General features: G+C 42.8%; 2 protein-coding genes across 3 annotated transcripts in view; one reads left to right on the top strand and one right to left on the bottom strand.

The window, feature by feature from the left end:
* LOC310865222 (protein NLRC3-like) overlaps nucleotides 1-24,997 on the bottom strand; it is a gene marked incomplete at both ends in the record, with an annotated part of 239,975 nt that overhangs the window by 102,167 nt on the left and 112,811 nt on the right. The gene's annotated exons all lie outside the window — the stretch shown is intronic.
* slc22a15 (solute carrier family 22 member 15) lies at nucleotides 1,444-21,192 on the top strand. Of its 2 annotated transcripts, XM_083774358.1 has the most exons (14): nucleotides 1,444-1,603; nucleotides 2,550-2,687; nucleotides 3,794-3,926; nucleotides 4,754-4,918; nucleotides 7,316-7,445; nucleotides 8,567-8,627; nucleotides 9,668-9,825; nucleotides 9,911-10,051; nucleotides 11,449-11,534; nucleotides 12,222-12,330; nucleotides 15,114-15,186; nucleotides 20,254-20,409; nucleotides 20,785-20,836; nucleotides 20,951-21,192. In XM_083774358.1, the coding sequence occupies exons 1-14, from the start codon at nucleotides 1,520-1,522 to the stop codon at nucleotides 21,028-21,030; spliced, it is 1,566 nt and encodes a 521-aa protein (XP_083630484.1). In that variant the 5' UTR covers nucleotides 1,444-1,519; the 3' UTR covers nucleotides 21,031-21,192. The 2 variants fall into 2 exon arrangements, with proteins under 2 accessions (XP_083630484.1, XP_083630485.1); XM_083774359.1 differs by lacking the exon at nucleotides 20,785-20,836.

The raw sequence follows: 24,997 nt of genomic DNA, 5'->3' as shown, positions 1-24,997 counted from the left end.
TGGGAGAAAATGCATTAACCGCCGATGACGTTAAGTATTTTTAATCTTTTTTTAAAGTTTTGGCTTCTCTGAAATTCTCTCTCGCATCGGCGGTTAATGCAGTTTCTCCCACGTTATGTATGTAGGCTACATACCCGTGAACGGGTATGTACATCTGCATCCCATGGAGAGCGGAATAACCGATTAGGGACCCTAGGGTAAGCGACGTTCAAACCTTCTGAAAAGCTTAACCGAGGGTACCGAAAGGGGCTAGCAGGAACCATCATCTGGAACTTCCTTTTCCTCAAACCAGAAGAATATAAAAGCGAGCGGTCCTTGAAAAAGACAATGGAGGCCCGACTGTGTTTTGGGGCGAGCCTTCCGGTTACCATCCTTGAAGATTCTTCAAAATATGCTAAACCTTTCTACAATATAGTATACCTATCAGTTAAACACAAACAAACAAACCAACGGCAATCAATCAATCAATCAATCAATCAATCAATCGGCTAGATAAACAAATACAATTCATATTTACTAAAGCCCTGAAATAAAAAAAGAGTCACTGGACTCGTTGGGGGTCAGGAAAATGTAAGAATTCAGAATTTCAACAAATGACTACAAACTGAAGCCAATTGACTGACAGTAAATAAACAAAACATGATTTGATTGATTGTATTGTAGTATTTTGTGAGTGTGTGATCCTGATCCACATTCTGGAGTGGAGCAGCAGGTGGGGTAATTAAACTACTACATTGCCACCCGCTGTAAAACAAGGGGGGAAGAAAAGGGACGACGATATCTATGACAATGAACCCGCCAAACACAGCGCCACCGTCCCGCCAGACTTTGGGATTGTAAACAATCTAACCAATCACAGCGGGACTGTCCGTCTGTCCCTCCAGGCTGTGGGGCGTTAGCCAGTCTCCCTCGCCGTTTGGTAGCTAGTCACGCTGCAAATTGCAAATCCGGTCTAGAGTGGATGCGGAAACTGTTGGTGTACAGAATACCTGTATGTGTCGGGTATGTGTCATAGAGTATGACCGGATACAGTAGGCGGGCTCTAGATCGGATCTGAGAACTACAAGCACTAAATAGAAGTGGAAGGTCGTGTTGCCACGTCTGCCTCTTATTAAGCTTGTTCTTCTGTAAAGTTGCTTGTAAAAAGAAAAGGGTTTTGGACTTACAATTGGCGTTGGAAAATTATGGGTACATCTTCAGCCATTAAAACACAAAAAGCAGGCCTACAGAAATTGATCAGGGGGGGTCTGGTGATGGGGAATATTGGGAGTTTGATACCAAATCAATGCGTAACAAGGAGGAAATGACAATTCAGGAGACTCCCAGTGTCCTGCAGATCTGGATCAAGGAGGGTTCGATTTCTCAAGTGAAACCTGGCAACACTGGGTGGGAGCAAGGCAAGCCGTGACGCTTTAGGTTTAGTGATAATGAGTGAGTGAGTGAGTGAGAGCAGAACCAGAGCAGAGAGACCATCTGAGACCTTCTGGTCCTGCTCTTCTTGGAGGTTCTGTTTCTTGTTATGGATATAGATGAGGCTTACCAAGTGGTCGGAGAGTTCGGTTCCTTCCAGAAGAGGTCCGTAGCGGTCCTGGTTCTGTGCCAGGTACGGAAACGCGATTTAAACGACACAAAACAATAACACGTTGGTTGGTTGTTGTGAGACAGAGAGGAGGAAGTAAAGTAAACAAAAAAGCAGATCTGCACTCTGCAGAGTGCAGACACTCAGTTAGCTCACCCGTTTGTGAGCTTGTGTGTCTGCTGGTCGGGCACCGTCGTATGGGGAAGTACGACCAGGCGCTTAGAATATACTCTATGACTTAGTTTTGACTCGACGCTGTGTGTGTGTGTGTGTGTGTGTGTGTGTGTGTGTGTGTGTGTGTGTGTGTGTGACTGTGAAGTACGTGTCACTTGAATGGTCAACGGTCAGGATTTCTGCAAAACGTGTTTGAGTGATTGATTGATTGATTGAAATATTTCTTAACAGTTTGCAGAATGACAGTACATTTCAAGCACAAACTCAATAAAAAGACTGTTAACTGTGAGTGGACGACCCAATTAAGCATTACACTTGTTTACAAGAGGGTCCACCATGTTCAATTCATCAAAACATGAGTTTGGAAGTGCTCATGATTCCCTGCGTACCACATGTTTTGAAATTGCACATAATGCAGGAGGCAGCAGGACGTTGCATTATTGAAATGAATATGTCTATGGTGGATTTTTATGAAACAAAAACATTGCAGATAAAGCGTAATTCAAGCTTTTCGTACAGCTGCAATGTTGGTGAGTTACTGTTTGGATACTTAGGCCTATGGGCTGTCAAGGATTGGTGTTGCAAGTTAACTCTAGATTTGAGATATTTTGTTTACAAAGCTTAAACACACATTTCATTCTTCATCAAAATGTTCAGCGACAAAAGCACAATCAAATCGTGGCAATTATCGTGACAGCCCTATTTGAATTTTGACCCCTGGTTTGAAATGTTTATCTTTCTACATAATCAATGTGTCTGTCTCTCTTCCTGATGCTGTGCGTGCGTGCGTGCCTAGGTTTACATGGCCTGTCAGTCTATGCTGATCGTCCTCGTGGGAGCAGTACCAGAGTACAGGATCGACGACAGCCTCAGCCACCAGGATCTGAGTCAGAGCATCACTTTTACAGAAGATATCAAGTCTATTGTGACAGAGGTGACACACACACACACACACACACACACACACACACACAGAGACAGCATCCAAACGTGGATTACAGACGTACAGTAACAGTACAGCGGTGCCTGTTGGGCACTGGCCTACTTGGAACGATGCAAGTTGGAAATGCATTCCCCACCCAGATATTATGTCTGTCTCCCTTTTATGCCCATATATGTTGTTCTTTGTAAGGCATGCCCAAATATGGAGTATATGCAGCCAGCTTCTGGAGTTCTGTGTCAGGCATGCCCAAATATGGAGTGTTGTGAGGTCAGAACAGGCAGCTCCATATTTGGACGCTGTCACGCTGGGCAGGGGCCCGGTCCAGAGACATTACAGACAGACAGACAGACAGACAGAGACTTATTTATAGATAAATAGATAGATATTAGGATGATCATGTCCTGCCAAATTTACTACAAAAGCCCTTCTTTATTATTCTGTATAACAGCAAAGGCTTGAGTAATCTCTCAAATTATAAAATCACTTGCATTTCAGGCGCACAGGGGTATGAATGTTTTATACTTAGCAGTAGAATAATTAAAGTACACATTTATATTATGTTTATAATCCCAGAGTCCCTTTATTAATAAATGCAATAAAACACATTTTCTTTTATTGAAACTTAAAATGGCAGTCTGCTATCTCTTCTATTTTTCTTTGTCTTAATAATAATGTTGCAACAAGGTCATGTGTGTAATCTCAAACATGAGCTGTGTGCGTCATGTGGCACTGTTGTGAATTTAGGAGACCTTCGGTGTGGTCAAAACATTTTTGACAAAATTAAATTCTTGCCACAGACATACAAAATGACAATAATATTATCAGAAACACAAAGAGATATCTCTGAATGACCATAGCAGGTTTGTAACTCTGAGACCCCTTTTCCACCGGTTCAGTTCTTTTTGGTTCTTAGTCCATGAGCCAGAGCTCCAAAATTGGAACGTTAATTTAGAATTGAGTGTGCAAAACTATACCTATATTAGATTGTTATCACCATGAAACTTCCCCAGTTGATTACTAACACGAAGACAATGATTCTCTCTGTGTGTGTGTGTGTGCGTGCGTGCGTGCGTGTGTATGTGTGTGTGTGTCCTCAGTGGTACCTGGTCCAGCATCAGGCCTATAAGGTGAGCCTCGCTGGCTCGCTCTTCTTCGCCGGAGTTCTGGTCGGGAACGTTGTCTTTGGACCTCTCTCCGACCGGATTGGACGCAGGCCCGTCTTCCTGATAGGTTAGATTTACAAGTAACATACATATATTGTAAAGAATGTGTGTTACTATTAAATTATGTCAGAAATGCCATTCTCTGTGAAAGCTGCAAGTGGTGTTAAAAAATGTCTGTTAACAACATCAAACCATGATGTTCCAACGGGAGAACATTCTGCAAAGATAGTTGATCTCGCAAAACACGATCATGACTCGTCATGAGCTTTTGAGCTTTTGGTGTAGAGAAGTGGTTTTCAAATAACAATTCTTCTACATTGTCTAATTGTGTAGACTTCTTGTATTGTTTAACATTATTTTTGTGTGATTGGCCACAGGGCAACAAGACTACCGGTTGACAAACCGGCAGTGACAAACTGCACATAATGTGTAAATTGTACAGTGAGAGAACATACACCAAAGGAGTGGAGGCTAAAGGATTACCCCCCTCCTCTTCTCTCTCTCTCTCTCTCTCTCTCTCTCTCTCTCTCTCTGTGTGTCTGTTTCTGTCTCTTCCCCTCTTTGTCTCTCTCTCTGTCTCTCTCTCTCTCTCTCTCTCTCTCTCTCTCTCTCTCTCTCTCTCTCTGTGTCTGTTTCTCTCTCTTCCCCTCTCTGTCTCTCTCTGTCTCTCTCTCTCTCTCTCTCTCTCTCTCTCTCTCTCTCTCTCTCTCTCTGTTTCTCTCTCTTCCCCTCTCTGTCTGTCTCTCTCTCTCTCTCTCTCTCTCTCTCTCTCTGTGTCTGTTTCTCTCTCTTCCCCTCTCTGTCTCTCTCTCTCTCTCTCTCTCTCTCTCTCTCTCTCTCTCTGTGTCTGTTTCTCTCTCTTCCCCTCTCTGTCTCTCTCTCTCTCTCTACCAGGTCTGTTTTTCGAGGTGTTGTTTGGCTATGCCACGGCGCTGGCGCCCACCTACGAGGTGTTCGCTCTGTCCCGCCTGCTGGTGGGCCTGATGAACGGCGGCATCGGCTTGGTGTGCTTCGTGCTCACGCAGGAGTACGTGGGCAAGGCCTACTGGGCCATGACGGGTAAGGGACAGCTGATGTGAGCCTTCCTATTGAACCTATTCTGACCTGAGATCAGATTCTTAAAAACGTCTTGTTTGAAAATGAGTTTTCTGAAAAAAGCTTATGTTTCTGTGTCAGTCGTTCTTCGATTTAAAAAAAATAGCAGACCTACAAGCTCATAGCGCGCCACTCGGTGGCGCGCTATGAGCTTGTAGATCTGCTATTTTTAAATGGCTAAAGCATAACGTAATGCTAACACCAAAAGGGGTTCCCGCCTAAAATGGGTTATAAAAAAATATATAAAGTCTGCAAGCAGTGTTGATTTTGTCATAGTCCTCTGAATAAAATGTCATTTAGTTTTTATCATATTTTTGCCATCTGAAGTTTTAGTCTAGCTTTATATCGAGGCAGGGGCCCTGTCCAGAACAACCACGGGTCCGACCCACTCGACACCGGGCACTGCACTCCCTGAGTCCCTGTGGGGGTGTGGAACGTGTGTGTCGAATTTGATCTGCTACTTTTGATGCTTTTGAATAGGACAGACTGTCCTGTCTGTCTGTCTGTCTGTCTGTCCGTCAACAAACAACAAAACAACAAAAAAGGTGTGAATTAGTATGCAAATGTGTCTTTTCATTGTAACCTCAAAGTACGGCCAGATTTACCAATTTGGCAGTTAAAACGGGCAACAGAAAGTTCTTGTGTTTGTGAAGAAAAGACCCATGCCTTGGACACTCCTAATGCACTGCAGACGACTCGACTCCTTACTAATACCAGGCTCTTTGTTTGCTGATGAATTGATTAAAGACATTAAAATTACTACTGTCTATAAGGCTTTGAATGGTTTAGGGCCAAAATACATTTCTGATCTTGTACAATAATGATGAAACATCCAGGTCTCTCAGGTCATCTGGGAAAGATTCAACCATTTCATCCACTGGAGGGCAGTATTGGGCAACAAACGATCGCTATGGACCGCCATTTGTCTTTACAAGCAAAGTTTCTGTTCCTTTTGATACTTACACTGACACTGTAGTATGATCAAGTAGGGCATTAATTTACCAAAATGTGGAGATATTGGTTCCCGCTCGATATATTGTACTCAATACTCAACCATACAGAATCGGTTCAAATAAAGTTTTATTGTCTAATATAAGTCCCGGATTGCAGCTTAGTTTAAATACATAAATGATAATACATGGTGTTTGCAGTGGGCATCGCTCTGTTTGGAGTGCTGGGTTATAGAGCGTCGCAGTCCCGCCCCCTACCAGGGCCCAGGAAATGATTCCCCGTTTATTTTCCTCATAGTCTTTTCAAAAAGTATTTATTTAAAGACCTTTTAAGCCTCGTACAAAGCCAACTCGAGTTGTGACAAATCATGAATTTCTTTTGGGCCCAACAAATAATTAGAAAGAAGAAAAAAACGGCAGGTTACAACACTTTTTTTCTTTTTCTTCTTTTACTTTATAATTATTTGTTTAGTCCAAAATATTGTGTTTGTCATGATTTGTCACAACTCGAGTTGGCTTTGTATGGTGAATATGGTGTTTGCCAAGGGTGGCCAAAAAAAATCTATTCAGTGAAATACCGTGATTTTCGGGGTAAAAAGACTACTCGCCCCGTTTCTGTTTTCCTCCCAGAATTTTCCCCAGTGAGGGGTGGGAGAGGCTGGACAGCAGACGGCTGGACTTTGAATTTCTCTAACTATAAACTTTCATGACAGCAGAACAGCCTAAGTACAAATATAATTTATGAAAAGCTACTACATTGAAGTCTGTTCACAGAAGTTGTTGTAGGATATGTGGGGATTATCTGACGAGGTACCATTTGAGGGGGCAAAACCTTACATATACTAAATAATACTAAATTGTTTATAGGTTCAATATAAGTCAAATAATATAGCCTTTCCACAGGAGTATCTTTTTATATTTTTCCAAAAAGAATACAAACAGCGAATAGCATATTACAAAGTTATCCCCCTCACTGGGGAAAATTCCGGGAGGAAAAACGGGCAAGCACCGGGGCGAGTAGTCCAGTATTCATTTTCGGCACCCTAGGTATCGACATCTTATTGAATCGGGAGGTTGGTGAATCGCCCCACCCCTAGTGTTTGCGGTGGCCATTGCTCTGTTTGGAGTGATGGTTTTGGGTACTTCAGGGCGGCAGTGGCTCAGGGGTAGAGTGGCCGGATGTTCAAACCCGTGGCTCGCCCAGAGTTAGTGTCGAAGTGTCCTAGAGCAAGACTCTGAAACCCTAATTGCTCCTGATGTGCAGGTTGGTGCCTTGCATGGTTTCCTCCTCCATCGGTGTGTGAATGGGTGAATTGGGTGAATGTATAATGCACTATATGTAAAGCGCCTTGGATAAAGGCGCTATATAAGTGCACCATTTACATTTCAGCAGAGTCATACTATGTTTCAGGTACCCTGACCAACATGGTGTTCGCGGTGGGCATCGCTCTGTTTGCACTGCTGGGTTATTACATCAGAGCGTGGAGAGACCTGGCGTCGGCATCAAACTCGACGGGACTGCTCTTCTTCCTGCTGTGTGTGTGAGTACTAGAGAGCACACATACAATAAATACAAATATAAAATGTTTGAAGATGTTAGTTGGCGTCTATAAGGAAATGCCATGTCTTTGTGACACAATTGTCAATTTTCTTTGTACATTTTGTGATGTGTGTGTGTGTGTGTGTTAAGGCTGTCCCCGAACATTCAGGGTTCGAATGTTTGCTCGTTAAGGTTGGCACTCGAATCTTAATTTATGGCCTTGAACCATTTGTTTATTTTATTTTATTATTATTATAATTCTTTATTATTATATATATTTTTTATTTTACTCAGAAATATATCTCGGCGAGAATGCGATATGCATATGTTCATGTTGTGTTTACAATAATTTGAAAGTCCTGCAGACGGCAGAAGAGACAAACACAGTGACACACACACACACACACACACACACACACACTCAATGCTTCTGAGAGTAGCCTACACAGGTGGAACGAATGAATGAAAGGGAGAAAGCTAACGAGCAAGGCAAGCTACACTCTCGTTTTAGCTGCCTGCCAGCAACTCATTCAACTATGGCTCATTTTTATGGAATGATGAGCTCGCATCAGGGACGTATTTGCTGACCATTTGGTTGCCCTACTCGTAGGATATTTGTGCTGCCCCCCTCCCGACGAGAGTGCTGCTAGCCTATTCCTCATGTAGATCGGCTATTTTCGCTGTTTGTGAGGACGCACACACGGCCGCTCGCAGCGGTGGAGCACATGTCAGAGCCACTAGACGCTTTGTGTGTGTGTGTGTGTGTGTGTGTGTGTGTGTGTGTGTGTGTGTGTGTGCACGCGCGCGTGTTTGTGTGTGTGTTGGGAGAGACGAGAGATTGATAAAGAGAGGGAGCTGCGCTCTCTTCAGCGCTGCGCTAATCATGTTCAAGGCGGATATATCATGTTGAATTGCAGCCTGGTTAAAAGCACTCGGATAAATTAATTAATTAGAAACAAATGGTTCGGATGTTCGCTCGAAAATTCCTGCCGAAGTTCGTGTGTGTGTGTGTGTGTGTGTGTGTGTGTGTGTGTGTGTGTGTGTGTGTGTGTGTGGAAATGAGTGTTCTATTTTCTATTATTTTCTCTCCTTCACTCTCCTCTCCTTTTCTCTTTCTTCCAGTAATCTTCCAGAGTCTCCCAGGTGGTTGTATTCTCAGGGTCTCACAGAGAAGGCTGAAGAGGTGACACTCTGCTCTGCATATACTATTTCTACTATGAATGAAGATGATATATATACTATCTTAGAATATTTGACTGAGGGACTGCCATTGGATTTTTTTAAATTTTAGTTTTTTCATGTCATATGAAAGCAGGGAATCATAGCTTCAAATTGACATATTGGTTGTTCAGTTTGACCCACCAGTTTTGGAGTTATGGCTTGTAGAGTAATGTCTTGCAGAAAACAGCGAGTTGAGAAAACAGGCTTGAAAGGTTCACTTCTGTGGTCTCTAACATTACACCTAGCTACATGTTTGGGCATTTATTTCATATTTACATTTCAGCTCTGACACTTATTTCAGACAAAAAGTTTTTCTTCTCTGGTGAAAAGCTGTAATTTGCGCGATGGCAGTCTCTCAGTCAAATCTGGTCACATATAACAAATGACTTATAAAAACATAATTACATCGCCTCTCTCGGGTGGAAACCTCATTATTTGCAAAACGGTTACTTTACAGGATTCAAATTTAAAATGTTGCCTCTCGCATTTCCAAATGCTTCCATCATACAATCAACTGGAGCAACGGAAGAGCTGTCATGAGTAAAATTTAAAGCGGAAGTGGAGACTCCTCCCCACTTCTGTTTCGTCTTTACAGTCGCGCAAATTTATCCTAATATAAATAGATATTTGCTTAGCAGAAAAGGAACAAAAAATATAAGCTCTAAAATATATTTTCGTGAACGGAAATGGCAGCCTCCTTACTCGGATTTCAGGAGGTGTAGTTCCAGACTCTATATAGCATGCGAGACTACCCGACTGCAAACGACATGACAACTCGTATGGCAGGCGAATGGCAACACTAAAAACAAACAGGGGGGACCAAAACAAAGTGTCGCCGAAATAAACTGAAACACCTTGCTGGCATAAGAGTTTTTTTTGTTATCATCCGGCCTAGTCCACGCTAGAATTAGGAACATAGACCGGAGACCAGGCTTTCCTCCGAGGGGGAAAGTCCGGTGACGCGAGGTTACATATCATCTTCTTCTGTGGTGGTGCCGTTAGGTTCTGAGCTACATGGCGAAGAGGAACGGCGTCACCGTCACCAACCTCACCCTGAAGCGGGTGGGGGTCCCCAAGCCCGGTCAGCGTGGTAACGGGGTCCTGCAGCTGGCCATGCACCCCGTGCTGCGCTGGAGGACCGTGGTCCTCATGTATGTGTGGTGAGTAGCTCTATCCAAGATGAACAAAAGGAAAGAAAGAACCTTTCCATTGGGGTCCTTCATATTCAATTCATCTGTGTGTTAGGTATGCGTGCAGCCTGGTGTACTATGGCTTAACCATGGGCGCCAGTCAGATGTCAGGAAGTCGTTATTTCAACGTTGCCATGTATGGCCTGGTGGAGCTGCCTGCGTACCCAATGTGCATCTACTTCATCAACAAACACTGGTTAGTGGCACACACTCTTGAATTACAAACGCATCGTTTCTGTCTGGCAGAAAACTCTTTGTCTACACATGTTAACTTTGTGTGTTTTTTCATTAACGCCCTACTTGATCATACTGCAGCATACTTAGGACCGCATTGGAAACCAGCTGTAAGCTTTTTTGCGTTATCCTTTTGATTATTGTGGCTCAGATGTATGTTACATGTATTTTTTTCACTGCTTGATTTTTTTTTTTTTTTTATCCCACGATTTTGTAACCCAGTTTTCTTTTCACCCAGTGCCAATTATCTAATGTAATCCTGGGCGCTACACTTCCTCTGCCAACCTGGGGGGGCAGCGGGCTGACCTCATGCCTCCTTCTATGCATGAGGAGTCCAAGCTGCTTCTTTTCACCTGACAGAGGGGAATTTCCCCGGCCGGACGTAGCGCGTGGAAGGGACACGTTATTCCGACCAGTTCCTTTCCCCTCCATCAGGCGCCCCAGCTGGCCAGGGGGAGGTAGTTTTAGAGACCAGGATTACTGCATGTTTTTGTGAGGGTATCTACCCTAGGGGACACGGGGAGAACATGCAAACTCCACACAGAAAGGCCCTTTCGCCAACCCCCGCCTCGGGTATGGGCACTGATGACGCGGAGGAGGGAACACGCCGCCAGTGCCCACAGCGTCCCCAGCGGGAATCGAACCCAGGACCTTCTAGCTGTGAGGCGACAGCACTACCAACTGTGCCACCGTGCCCCTCCCTGCTTGATTTTTGGAGGAAAAAAATATCTTTAAAAAATAATGATGATAATGTATGGGGGAAAAGGGATATTTATTTACTCAAGGGACACGACCCATAAAAATGTTAATAAATGGTTATAAATGGTGCATTTATATAGTGCTTAATCCAAAGCACTTTACAGTACATAGATTGTGCATTACATTCACCCATTCACACACACACACATTCATACACCGATGGCGGAGGAAACCATGCAAGGCTGGTACCAACCTGCACATTGGGAGCAATTAGGCGTCCAGCGTCTTGCTCAAGGACACTTTGGCACTAGGGGAGCCCGTGATCGAACTCCAAATTCCAGCCACGGCTGGGTTGGACTTGACTCTCGATATGGCTTTCTTCCACCGGGAACGGTCTCCATGGCCACCTCGTGATCGAGGCCGAGCGCTTTCATGTCAGCCAACACGGTCGTTTGTCAGCTCTTCTTAGGCCGGCCACAGGGTCATGTCCCCTCTGAGTCAATCGACATTACATTCTTCACCCAATGGTTTTCTTCCTTCCTTATAAATTATTACTATCAGAATACAGAGCTTTTTAACACTTATTTTTTTAGCAAAGACATACATATGGCTTACAGTTAACAACCTCTGCAGTCACAGCTGTGTGCCATGTCTCTGCAGGGCAGGAAGGAGGAAGACCATGGCCGGCTTCCTGTGTCTGGCAGGTTTAGCTTGTTTCTGCAACGTCATCATACCTGATAACTCAGGTACCTGTCTGTCTGTCTGTCTGTCTGTCTGTCTGTCTGTCTGTCTGTCTGTCTGTCTGTCTGTCTGTCTGTCCTACACTGTGTCCCTCTCAGCTGTCTTACTATTTGTCTCCTACACTGTCTCCCTCTCAGCTGTCCTACTGTCTGTCTCTCCTACACTGTCTCCCTCTCAGCTGTCCTACTGTCTGTCTCTCCTACACTGTCTCCCTCTCAGCTGTCTTACTATTTGTCTCTCCTACACTGTCTTCCTCTCAGCCTTCCCACTGTCTCCCTCTCCTATACTGTCTCCCTCTCAGCTCTCCTACTGTCTGTCTTTCTGTGTAAATATTTCTGTTATACATATATTGTGATGTGATTTTCAATTTGTTCTGTAAGGGTTGCCTGGGGTGTTGATACTTTGATACCTTTTCAATGGCAGGAGTTTTAAGACGATAAGATGCTATTAATCGATAGTATCTAAAGGGGAGAAAAACATCTGTACAAGCAACGGGTTCTCAACAGATGGCCGTTAAAATGTATTTTAAATATCACTTACAGCAGTTGTTCTGTCACGCTTTTTAATCTGCTTACTATTTAATTGCATACAATGCATGCATTTTAGTGTGTGTGTGTGTGTGTGTGTCATGTAGGCGTGTGTGTATGTTCTTGTGTGTGTGTTACTGAGTGTGTTCTTGTGTTTTTGTATAGGTGTATTGCTGAGTGCGACATCATTAGCGTTGCTAGGGAAACTCTTGGTCAGTGCAGCGTTTAACATTGTGTACATTTACACATCTGAACTGTACCCTACCATCATCAGGTATGTCATTATTAGTCGTCAGGCAGAAAACTCTTATCTACATATTTTAACTTTTTGTGTTTTTTCGTAAATGAGCGCCCACTACTACAGCGTCACACAAAAGCAGCAGATATAGTGGAGGATATTAATGACACGATCGTTCACTTTATGGTACAAGCACCAAATGTGGTACACAAGTGCTTCAGAACCTACTCTCTCAGAAAAGTACGTTGTCCACTTGAAAAAACTAAATGGCCACCATTTTTCAAGATGGCCGCCAAATGAAAAGGGCCTTTTGTGGCGGTTCTGGACAACCGTGGGTCCGACCGACTCGAGACCGGGCACTGCACTCCCTGTGGGTGTGTGGAACGTGTGTGTCGAATTTGAAGTCGGTGGGGCGAACGGTTCTCGGGTTATGTGGATTACAGATGTACAGACACACACACAAACTTGAATATATGTCAATGGGCAATGCCCATTGGGGTTTCTTTTAGATGATGGGTAAGAAGAGAGAGATGTGATGTCAGGTGGTGTGGGCTAAGAAGTGGTCAGGGCTATTTGAGATGTACAGTAAGTGCAAAGAGAGATGGTGAGGGAGGGAGAAAATTATTTGTACCAATTGACCTGCAGACAGTAGACAGTAGTGTAACAGGTTAAGGTGAGTATAGAGATGGAAATGTTCTAGCAAGAGAAGCCAATGTATTGAGAATATGGGACATAGTATGGGTCAGGAAATATTTGTGACAGAAGGCTACCAGTGAGAGGGAAGATGTATACGATGGTAGTGAGACCATCCGTACGGTTGGAAACGGTGGCACTGATGAAAAGGAGGCACAGCTGGAGGTGGCAGAATTAAGGATGCTATGGTTCTCATTAGGAGTGAAAAGGAAGGACATTATCAGAAATTACTGAATTAGAGGATCAGCCCAGGTTAGAAGGTTTGGGGATAAAGCAAGAGAGGTGAGGTTGAGATGGTTTAGACATGTGAAAAGGAGGGATGAGGGTACATTGGGAGAAGGATGCTGAAGATGTAGCTGCCAGGTAAGAGGATGGCCAAAGACAAGGTTTAAGGATGCTGTGAGAGATGACATGAAGGTGGCAGGTCACAGAGGAAGATGCAGAAAACAAAACCAAATGGGGTCCATGTGTGGTCCAGCCCTATGGAATGTAAAATTCAAGCATGTGCTAATGAAAAGTATTTAAAATATATAGTTTTGATGCTCATCCTAGATCCTACTACTATAGGGGATGCAAAGCAATATGTCCGTTTATCCGTCCGACTTCTCCTACCAAATCACTCCGTTAGCACACATCTCTCTATGCACAAAAAATTATGCATGCCACAGAGATCCATCTGCACTACATTGCATCCATGTCATATTTACTGTACAAATATTGCTTTTGTATGACATACTGTTATTGCACAACATTTCACTGTGACACAAATTACATTACAATTTCCACATTAACCGACCCCTCCCCTTTTCCCTGCACGTTCACACACACACACACACACACACACACACACACACACACACACGGTACTGTACAGTACACTATAGTATGTTACAGTACAGTATGGTAAAGTACAGTACGGTACAGTAACGTGCGGTACGGCATGGTACAGTATGATACCATAAAGTATGGTACAGTACAGTACGGTACGGTACGGTACGGTACGGTACGGTACAGTACAGTAAAGTACAGTACGGTACAGTATGGTACCATGCAGTACGGTACAGTACAGTACGGTACAGTATGGTACAGTATGATACCATACAGTAAGGTACAGTATGGTACCATGCAGTATGGTACAGTGCGGTACAGTATGGTACAGTATGATACCATACAGTACGGTACAGTATGGTACAGTATGGTACAGTACGGTACGGTACGGTATGGTATGGTACTGTACAGTACAGTATGGTACAGTATGATGCCCTACAGTGCCGTACAGTATTATACAGTAGTATGGTACAGTACATCACAAAGGTATAGCCAAATATATGCTGAAATGCAAAACCAGTCTAATATTGGTGGCCATCTTGAAATATCACCGCCATATTGGATTTTTGGATGGCTCGGTTTAAAAAGTTAAAGAGTTGACCAAAGGAATGTTCACGGCAAATGTCACGCTTGTATCACCAAGCAAACAACCGTTCCAATGATCTGCTAATTGCACGTCAATTGTACGTCTGTAATCCACGTAACTCGAGAACCGTTCGCCCCACCGACTTCAAATTCGACACACACGTTCCACACACCCACAGGGAGTGCAGTGCCCGGTCTCGAGTCGGTCGGACCCACGGTAGTCCAGAAACGCCACAAAAGGCCTTTTTCATTTGGCGGCCATCTTGAAAAATGGTGTCCATTTTGTTTTTTCAAGTGGACAACGTACTTTTCTGAGAGAGTAGGTTCCGAAGCACTCGTGTGCCAATTTTGGTGCTTGTACCATAAAGTGAACGATTCTCATGAAATATTGACTTAATATCCTCCACTAATATGCAAGCTCACGAAGCAACACGTTTGAGCTCGTGGATCTGCAACTTTTAAAGTTTGTGTGCATGATAATGCCATGGTTTAATACAATCACAAATGCATTGCAAAATACATTGAAATACCTGTTTAAAATGCATTCAACATAAAACCAGCCTTAGGGCTGTCACGATTACACATTTAAACGGATGATTAATTGTCACACAAATAATTGCAATTAACTGTGTGTGTGTGTGTGTGTGTGTGTGTGTGTGTGTGTGTGTGTGTGTGTGTGTGTGCGTGTGCGCACGCCTGCCTGCCTCTTTCAGGAATGCTGCGCTTGGAGTGTGTTCCATGTCATGTAGGGTTGGAGGAATTATGGCTCCCTTTGTGCCCTCCATGGTAAGCGTGTGTGTACTGTACAATATGTGTGTGGGAACACACACACACGGAGGAACGCCTCGTGGTTACAATATTAACGTTTCGGGTTACCGTACTTATAAAGAGATTGTGGCTAAAATTGGCCTAGCCAATTCTGCTTCAGGTTCATACGTCGTCTTCAAAATAAGCTATCCGGCTGAAAAGACCTCGGCAGGGAAGGGACTACAGACTGAGACAATTCTGGCAGTAAATTAATATCTGGTGGCGAGTGGCGACCGTTCCAATGTCTCCGGATAGAGCGTACTTTGGGGCGAGCATTCTTGTGTCTTTTGGAAATGAGTTGAAGAAACAAATGTGCTAGCAGTTTGGAAGGGCTGGAGAAAAGTGTCAGGTGTGATAGGAAAGAATCAGCAACAATGAAAGGGAAGATGTACAAGACGATGGTGAGACCAGCTAGGTTGTATGCATTAGAGACAGGCTGCTATGTTGTATGGTTTAGACTCAGAGATAGACTACTATGTTGTATGGTTTAGAGACAGACAGCTACGTTGTATGGTTTAGAGACAGACAGCTATGTTGTATGGTTTAGAGACAGGCAGCTATGTTGTATGGTTTAGAGACAGGCAGCTATGTTGTATGGTTTAGAGATAGACTGCTAAGTTGTATGGTTTAGAGACAGACAGCTATGTTGTATGGTTTAGAGACAGACTGCTATGTTGTATGGTTTAGATACAGAGTGACTGCTATGTTGTATGGTTTAGATACAGACTGCTATGTTGTATGGTTTAGAGATAGACAGACTGGTATGTTGTATGGTTTAGAGACAGGCTGCTATGTTGTATGGTTTAGAGACAGACTGCTATGTTGTATGGTTTAGAGACAGACCGCTATGTTGTATGGTTTAGAGACAGACAGCTATGTTGTATGGTTTAGAGACAGACTGCTATGTTGTATGGTTTAGAGACAGACAGCTATGTTGTATGGTTTAGAGACAGACAGCTATGTTGTATGGTTTAGAGACAGACTGCTATGTTGTATGGTTTAGAGACAGACTGCTATGTTGTATGGTTTAGAGACAGACAGCTATGTTGTATGGTTTAGAGACAGACTGCTATGTTGTATGGTTTAGAGACAGACTGCTATGTTGTATGGTTTAGAGACAGACTGCTATGTTGTATGGTTTAGATACAGAGTGACTGCTATGTTGTATGGTTTAGATACAGAGTGACTGCTATGTTGTATGGTTTAGATACAGAGTGACTGCTATGTTGTATGGTTTAGAGATAGACTGCTATGTTGTATGGTTTAGAGATAGACTGGTATGTTGTATGGTTTAGAGACAGACTGCTATGTTGTATGGTCTAGAGACAGACTGCTATGTTGTATGGTTTAGAGACAGACTGCTATGTTGTATGGTTTAGATACAGACTGCTATGTTGTATGGTTTAGAGACAGACTGCTATGTTGTATGGTTTAGAGATAGACTGCTATGTTGTATGGTTTAGAGACAGACTGCTATGTTGTATGGTTTAGAGACAGACTGCTATGTTGTATGGTTTAGAGACAGACTGCTATGTTGTATGGTTTAGAGACAGACTGGTATGTTGTATGGTTTAGAGACAGACTGCTATGTTGTATGGTTTAGATACAGACTGCTATGTTGTATGGTTTAGATACAGACAGCTATGTTGTATGGTTTAGAGATAGACTGCTATGTTGTATGGTTTAGATACAGACTGCTATGTTGTATGGTTTAGAGATAGACTGCTATGTTGTATGGTTTAGAGATAGACTGGTATGTTGTATGGTTTAGAGACAGACTGCTATGTTGTATGGTTTAGAGACAGACTGCTATGTTGTATGGTTTAGAGACAGACAGCTATGTTGTATGGTTTACAGACAGACTGCTATGTTGTATGGTATGGTTTAGAGACAGGCAGCTATGTTGTATGGTTTAGAGACAGACTGCTATGTTGTATGGTTTAGAGACAGTCGCACTGAGGAAGAGACAGGAAGCATAGCTGGAGGTAGCAAAGACTAACATTTTGAGGTTCTTTCTGGGAGTAACAGATGGATAGGATCAGGAACAAGTACATCAGAGGGACAGCGAATGTTCAGAGATAAAGCCAGAGAAGGTAGACTGAGATGGTTTGGACAGAGCAGGGATAGTGAGTATATGGGTAGGATGCTGAGGTTGGAACTACCACTGAGGCAGGTGGGCTTGTAGATCTTCTCTTTTCCGGCTTAAGGCTCTCGTTAAAAAAATGGCAATAAAATTGCAAACATGGCATTCCTGAACTTGCTATTGTAAAATGTGGACGTGCTCACATTACAAGTATAGTACTAACCTGTGTGCGTGTGCGTCCCCAGCGTGCTGTGCACAGCTCCTTACCGTTCACAGTGTTCTGTCTTAGCGGTTTAGTTACAGACTGCTATGTTGTATGGTTTAGATACAGACTGCTATGTTGTATGGTTTAGAGACAGACTGCTATGTTGTATGGTTTAGAGACAGACAGCTATGTTGTATGGTTTAGAGACAGACTGCTATGTTGTATGGTTTAGAGACAGACAGCTATGTTGTATGGTTTAGAGACAGACTGCTATGTTGTATGGTTTAGAGACAGACTGCTATGTTGTATGGTTTAGAGACAGACAGCTATGTTGTATGGTTTAGAGACAGACTTCTATGTTGTATGGTTTAGATACAGACTGCTATGTTGTATGGTTTAGAGACAGACTGCTATGTTGTATGGTTTAGAGACAGACTGCTATGTTGTATGGTTTAGAGACAGACAGCTATGTTGTATGGTTTAGAGACAGACAGCTATGTTGTATGGTTTAGAGACAGACTGCTATGTTGTATGGTTTAGAGACAGACTGCTATGTTGTATGGTTTAGAGACAGACAGCTATGTTGTATGGTTTAGAGACAGACTTCTATGTTGTATGGTTTAGAGACAGACTGCTATGTTGTATGGTTTAGAGACAGACTGCTATGTTGTATGGTTTAGATACAGAGTGACTGCTATGTTGTATGGTTTAGATACAGAGTGACTGCTATGTTGTATGGTTTAGATACAGAGTGACTGCTATGTTGTATGGTTTAGAGATAGACTGCTATGTTGTATGGTTTAGAGATAGACTGGTATGTTGTATGGTTTAGAGACAGACTGCTATGTTGTATGGTCTAGAGACAGACTGCTATGTTGTATGGTTTAGAGACAGACTGCTATGTTGTATGGTTTAGATACAGACTGCTATGTTGTATGGTTTAGAGACAGACTGCTATGTTGTATGGTTTAGAGATAGACTGCTATGTTGTATGGTTTAGAGACAGACTGCTATGTTGTATGGTTTAGAGACAGACTGCTATGTTGTATGGTTTAGAGACAGACTGCTATGTTGTATGGTTTAGAGACAGACTGGTATGTTGTATGGTTTAGAGACAGACTGCTATGTTGTATGGTTTAGATACAGACTGCTATGTTGTATGGTTTAGATACAGACAGCTATGTTGTATGGTTTAGAGATAGACTGCTATGTTGTATGGTTTAGATACAGACTGCTATGTTGTATGGTTTAGAGATAGACTGCTATGTTGTATGGTTTAGAGATAGACTGGTATGTTGTATGGTTTAGAGACAGACTGCTATGTTGTATGGTTTAGATACAGACTGCTATGTTGTATGGTTTAGATACAGACAGCTATGTTGTATGGTTTAGAGATAGACTGCTATGTTGTATGGTTTAGATACAGACTGCTATGTTGTATGGTTTAGAGATAGACTGCTATGTTGTATGGTTTAGAGATAGACTGGTATGTTGTATGGTTTAGAGACAGACTGCTATGTTGTATGGTTTAGAGACAGACTGCTATGTTGTATGGTTTAGAGACAGACTGCTATGTTGTATGGTTTAGAGACAGACTGCTATGTTGTATGGTTTAGATACAGAGTGACTGCTATGTTGTATGGTTTAGATACAGAGTGACTGCTATGTTGTATGGTTTAGAGATAGACTGCTATGTTGTATGGTTTAGAGATAGACTGGTATGTTGTATGGTTTAGAGACAGACTGCTATGTTGTATGGTCTAGAGACAGACTGCTATGTTGTATGGTTTAGAGACAGACTGCTATGTTGTATGGTTTAGATACAGACTGCTATGTTGTATGGTTTAGAGACAGACTGCTATGTTGTATGGTTTAGAGATAGACTGCTATGTTGTATGGTTTAGAGACAGACTGCTATGTTGTATGGTTTAGAGACAGACTGCTATGTTGTATGGTTTAGAGACAGACTGCTATGTTGTATGGTTTAGAGACAGACTGGTATGTTGTATGGTTTAGAGACAGACTGCTATGTTGTATGGTTTAGATACAGACTGCTATGTTGTATGGTTTAGATACAGACAGCTATGTTGTATGGTTTAGAGATAGACTGCTATGTTGTATGGTTTAGATACAGACTGCTATGTTGTATGGTTTAGAGATAGACTGCTATGTTGTATGGTTTAGAGATAGACTGGTATGTTGTATGGTTTAGAGACAGACTGCTATGTTGTATGGTTTAGAGACAGACTGCTATGTTGTATGGTTTAGAGACAGACAGCTATGTTGTATGGTTTACAGACAGACTGCTATGTTGTATGGTATGGTTTAGAGACAGGCAGCTATGTTGTATGGTTTAGAGACAGACTGCTATGTTGTATGGTTTAGAGACAGTCGCACTGAGGAAGAGACAGGAAGCATAGCTGGAGGTAGCAAAGACTAACATTTTGAGGTTCTTTCTGGGAGTAACAGATGGATAGGATCAGGAACAAGTACATCAGAGGGACAGCGCATGTTCAGAGATAAAGCCAGAGAAGGTAGACTGAGATGGTTTGGACAGAGCAGGGATAGTGGGTATATGGGTAGGATGCTGAGGTTGGAACTACCACTGAGGCAGGTGGGCTTGTAGATCTTCTGTTTTCCGGCATTAAGAAAATGGCAATACAATTGCAAACATGGCATTCCTGAACTTGCTATTGTAAAATGTGGACGTGCTCACATTACAAGTATAGTACTAACCTGTGTGCGTGTGTGTCCCCAGCGTGCTGTGCACAGCTCCTTACCGTTCACAGTGTTCTGTCTTAGCGGTCTGTCTGCCGGCTGTGTGGGTCTGCTTCTCCCCGAGACCCTCAACAGACCTGTTGCTGAGACCCTGGACGACCTCTGCCCTGCCTACAGCAGGACCGTAGAGAGACAGGTAACAACCAAGACAAGACAAATAAAAGCAAAAGAAAGACATCTCCACTTTACTTCACGTATGTGCGTGACATTGCACAACAGATTGGTGTATAGCTGATGCATGAGACTTATTGATTGATGCAAGCTCGCAATGCATTTCCAATGGGAGTCACATGGTTTGACACAACATTTGTCTTGTATGAGGGGCAGTTGAAACACAGCCGAAAGCCGTACAACAAAAATGTTGTCAAACCATGTGACTTCCATTTGAAATGCATTGACACTTACCCTTTGTTTACATCTAGCATGCATCTAGCATGCATCAATGTTGTATGCTAGATCGAAAGGTGTGCGTGAGGCCTTAGTCTTCTTATTATTATTATTTTGCCCCTAGTGGACTGGCTACACATGGGATTGGCCTAATCTTTCTACTTCCAACATCTTTGGTAACGTCACCTCACTTATATTTTCCCAGAGCAGACCATGGGCACAGAAAGTTTGATTCTCCAATGCTTCTCTCAGAGAAATTCACCTCGTTTAACCTGTTGTTGTTGTTACAGGTTCTCTTGTGCGAAGACGAAGAGGAAGAGGAAGAGCAGAAATCAAACCAGAAACAAGACCAGTGACATCATCGTCCTAAACATGGCAGGACAGACACCGTAAAGACAATGTGACGGGACAGAAGTACATAGACACGGACAGACAGGCATGTATTGGGATAGGAGGACATACACACACACACACAGAGACAGACAGAGACTGTCACCCCTCCAACTATTCTCTGTACAGAGGACCCACCGCCTCAAAACGTCCATCTCTCTCTAGGCTTTCATTTTACCGCGGGATCAACGCATCATTCTCTGAAACCTTCAGTGAACTCTGACCTTTTTTACATGCGAAGATTCCGTCGTCATGCCACCAATGAGATTGCTTACATTCCGAAACACCGGACTGCCTTTTATCTGCATTCTATGAGGAGGATTTCCTTGAACACCTTGACATTCCTAATGGCGAAGGTGCCAAAGTGACCAATGGGAAGTTCCTGGTACTACAGACGTTCCTCCGTTAATATTTTGTGTGGTTGGACAAACGGACGTGATTTATTTGTGCCTCTGTCTTTTTGCAGGAGAAAAACAACAACATGGGGCAGATTGGGAACCAAAACCCAGAAGGTTCCCGGTTTGAAACCCCCAAAACCCAGAAGGTTCCCGGTTTGAAAACCCCGGCACCTCCTGACTTTGTGTCCAAAGTGTCCTTTTCGTTTCTTTCCTCCGCTACGTGTGTGTGTGTGTGTGTGAGAGAATGGGTGAATGTAACGCACATATTGAAGTGCTTTGGATATATGCACTATACTGTAGAAAATTAGAAATGCAACCATTGACTACATCAGGGGTCCTTGGTGGGGGGTGGGGGGCTCACAGCCAGTATTTACATTACCAGCATGCTCCATTTGGTCCTGTTTGTAAACTCCCAGAGTTCTGGTGGTCCTTCAAATTAAAACATTGGAGAACCACCAGTATTGTAATGTATGTCGGATGTGAAGTCCACATACCAGCTCTGACGGTGTGGTTTCCACCAGTCTTAGACACCCGCCTGTGGAGCAGGAGTCCCCGAGTTGACCCAGGTTCGATTTCAGGCCTGGCCAGCAATGTGTTGAATATGACCTAACTGAGTCAAACTGTCCAAGATTTCACGGGGGAAATTGAATCGACAATGGCAGACGCCAGGTGCCTTTTACTTTGCTTTTTTTTCTTTTTTTTAATGATGATTAAACAATGTTCTTTTCTTCAGTTCTGAACCAGCTTTTGACCGTCCCATCGCGCGTGTGTATGTAACTGTGTAACTGTATGTAGCTCACTGACATCACATAAACTGTCTCTACCATACTAAGTTACTTTATTCCATGTTTGACAGGCATTAATTTCTTATACATTCTGTTGGTGTCGGCAGTTACTTGAGGTTACTTGGATGATGTTACACAGTCAAATATGTCAAGGATGTTGCACAGTAAATTGTGTCCTTTTGTAACTCATAGTGTACACTCTTAAATGAACACTGGCCCCTTCTCCACCAAAATTACTTTGGTTCTAGAACTGGTTCCGTTCTAGAGGTTTGGAACCCTCACGGGACCGCCCGCGAACCGGCTTGCGTTCCCATCAGATTTAAGCAAAACCATCTTAATTGGGTGTATGTGGCATAGAGAGCCTGCCTGTGGAGTCTCCAGTTGTCCCATGTTTGATTCCATTGGTTTTTCAGGGGAAATTCAATCGTCAATGACAGACTGTTTCATGACGATCCTTTGCTTGCCTTTGCCGTTTCTATCGTATCTGCAGCTTCTAACCTGTAGGATAGTGACACGCCCACTTTGGTCCCCAGTTCAGGGCAAGGAAAGGTATTATCTTGGTTCCAGTCTCGAATCAACCTTTAGAGTTCTGAATCTGATCAATTTATTTCCAGTGGAAACACTCTGAACTGTTTCAATTAGGTGTGGGGGGGAAAGAACGGAAGCTGTTCAACACCGGTGGAAAAGCGGCTACTGAATATTTTACCATGTGTAACAAAATATGACCAATACCACCAAACTATGAGCTTTCCATTTCTGTACCGACCATATGCTTGGTGGTGAAGCAGTTAAAACACAGGTCTCAGGTCAGTTGTTAATTATTGCCTTTTGACTTTCTACAAAATAACTCGTGTATTGTGTTATTGTGTACACAGTCACAGACCATTGGTAGGTTGTTCAAAGGTTTGTTTTATACAATGAATAAAGTGTCAATATGCATATGTGGCAAGTTGCAATAAATATGATTGTTGCCTAGACTGATTATTCTGTATAATCTTCTGTACAGTAAATTCTAAAATCTGATCTGGATCGATCAGAGAGAGAGAATACTGTAGGACGGTGGAAAGTTGTTTTTGTATCTTGTTTTTTTTTTTTGTATCATTATAGTGGTGGATTAACCAACCTTGCATCACCAGGCTTTCCACCTCGGAGGAAAAGTGGTGGATGAAAATATAACTGACTCTTGTAACAAGTCCTCTGCTATACTCTCATATTTCAACGAAGGCATCACTGCAGTCATAGTACAAGAGAAATCACATGCAGGTCCCAAATTCTTCTCTAACTGGGCTTTGGTTTACTGTCAAATACAAGGTTGTGCTATACTGTACCTCACGAGGCCACAAACATTATAGTGAAAAGTTGCTATCTATTTTCTTAGAGTTGACTGAAAATGTTGAGCATCTTTCATGGATGTACATAAACATTTTCTTTTTCAGGATTCAAATTCAAAAGTAGCACATCCACAAGCTCAAAACGTTTGAGTTTGGGGATATGCTACTTCTGATACTCTTGTTGTGTAACACTCGTATGATCAGACAGCTTAGTAGAATCAGCCTCAGGTCTTAATGAGCTAAACCTCTTATGAATGCCAGAATTGTTCAATAATAATATAAACAAGTTGTGTTTTTGGCTTCAGTCAGATACTAGATTAGGAAATTGTTATTTCCACTATTTGAATAGAGCACATACAATTATATACTTTTACGCTATGATGCAAATTAGCAACAGTGGGCATGTGCTGGGCACCTTTTCTTATTTAATCTCTAAACTGAAACGGGGCATCCCAGTATTTCAAATACAGTCCAATAAAAGTCACTGTTATTGAATATTTCACTTGCAATTTTCACTTTCACGGTATTTTAGAAAGTCACTTGTCTTCGTGTATATTTCCTTTTAATATTTATTTATTTTTGAGGGGCGCCTCCTATAGCAAGTTCTGTGTCTGTGTGTACCACGTACGGATTTGAGGATAAAAATGAGGGCAGAAAAGTACTGATGTACTGTATGTATGTGTATGATGATAAGAGCGCCCCTTTATTACTTCACACTCGTGTTTCACTGTATTGATCCATATACTGTAGGCCTATATAGGCTGACTGCTCTCAATCGGTCAGCAGACCTGTGGTCATCTGCAATAAACCTATCTGGGGACCCCCTTGAACCCCTGGGGTGGGGGTCCCCGGACCGCTTTGAGAACCACTGGTAGTCCTACCATAAATAGTATAAGTATCTTAATGTGTCCAGCAGGTGTCACCCTAGCCTCCCTAGGTAAGTGTTCTACATGATGCTAATAACATTTTCAGATCTGCATAATGCATAGCTTCATGTAGCCATGTAGGTCTACTACACATCTGCTTTCACACATGTATGCAATGTGTTGCCCTACATACATATTTGTATGTGTTATGTATTAGGTATTATTATTTGCAGTAGTATTGTATCCAAACGGTAAAAAACTGAACAAAATTGTGGGCTACTTCTGTGGCCTACTGGCAGTGTGCCCAAGAAATGTGTTGGTAAATGGTGCATTTATATTTTATATAGTGCTTTACATAGATTGTGCATTACATTCACCCATTCATTCATACACTAATGGCAGAGGAAACCATGCAAGGCACCAACCAGCACATGGGGAGCACTTAGGGGTTCAGAGTCTTGCTCAAGGACACTTCGACTGGGGGAGCCCGGGTTTGACCTGGGAACCCCTGAGGCCTGAGCCACTGCCGCCAGCTGGTGAGACCAGTTCAGAGGTACACAGATCAGA

The sequence above is a fragment of the Protomyctophum parallelum genome (assembly GCF_964188405.1).
Source record: "Protomyctophum parallelum genome assembly, chromosome: 10".
Lineage (NCBI taxonomy): Eukaryota > Metazoa > Chordata > Actinopteri > Myctophiformes > Myctophidae > Protomyctophum > Protomyctophum parallelum.
Note: the sequence above shows the minus strand (reverse complement) of the source record. Positions and strands in the feature narration are given on the sequence as shown.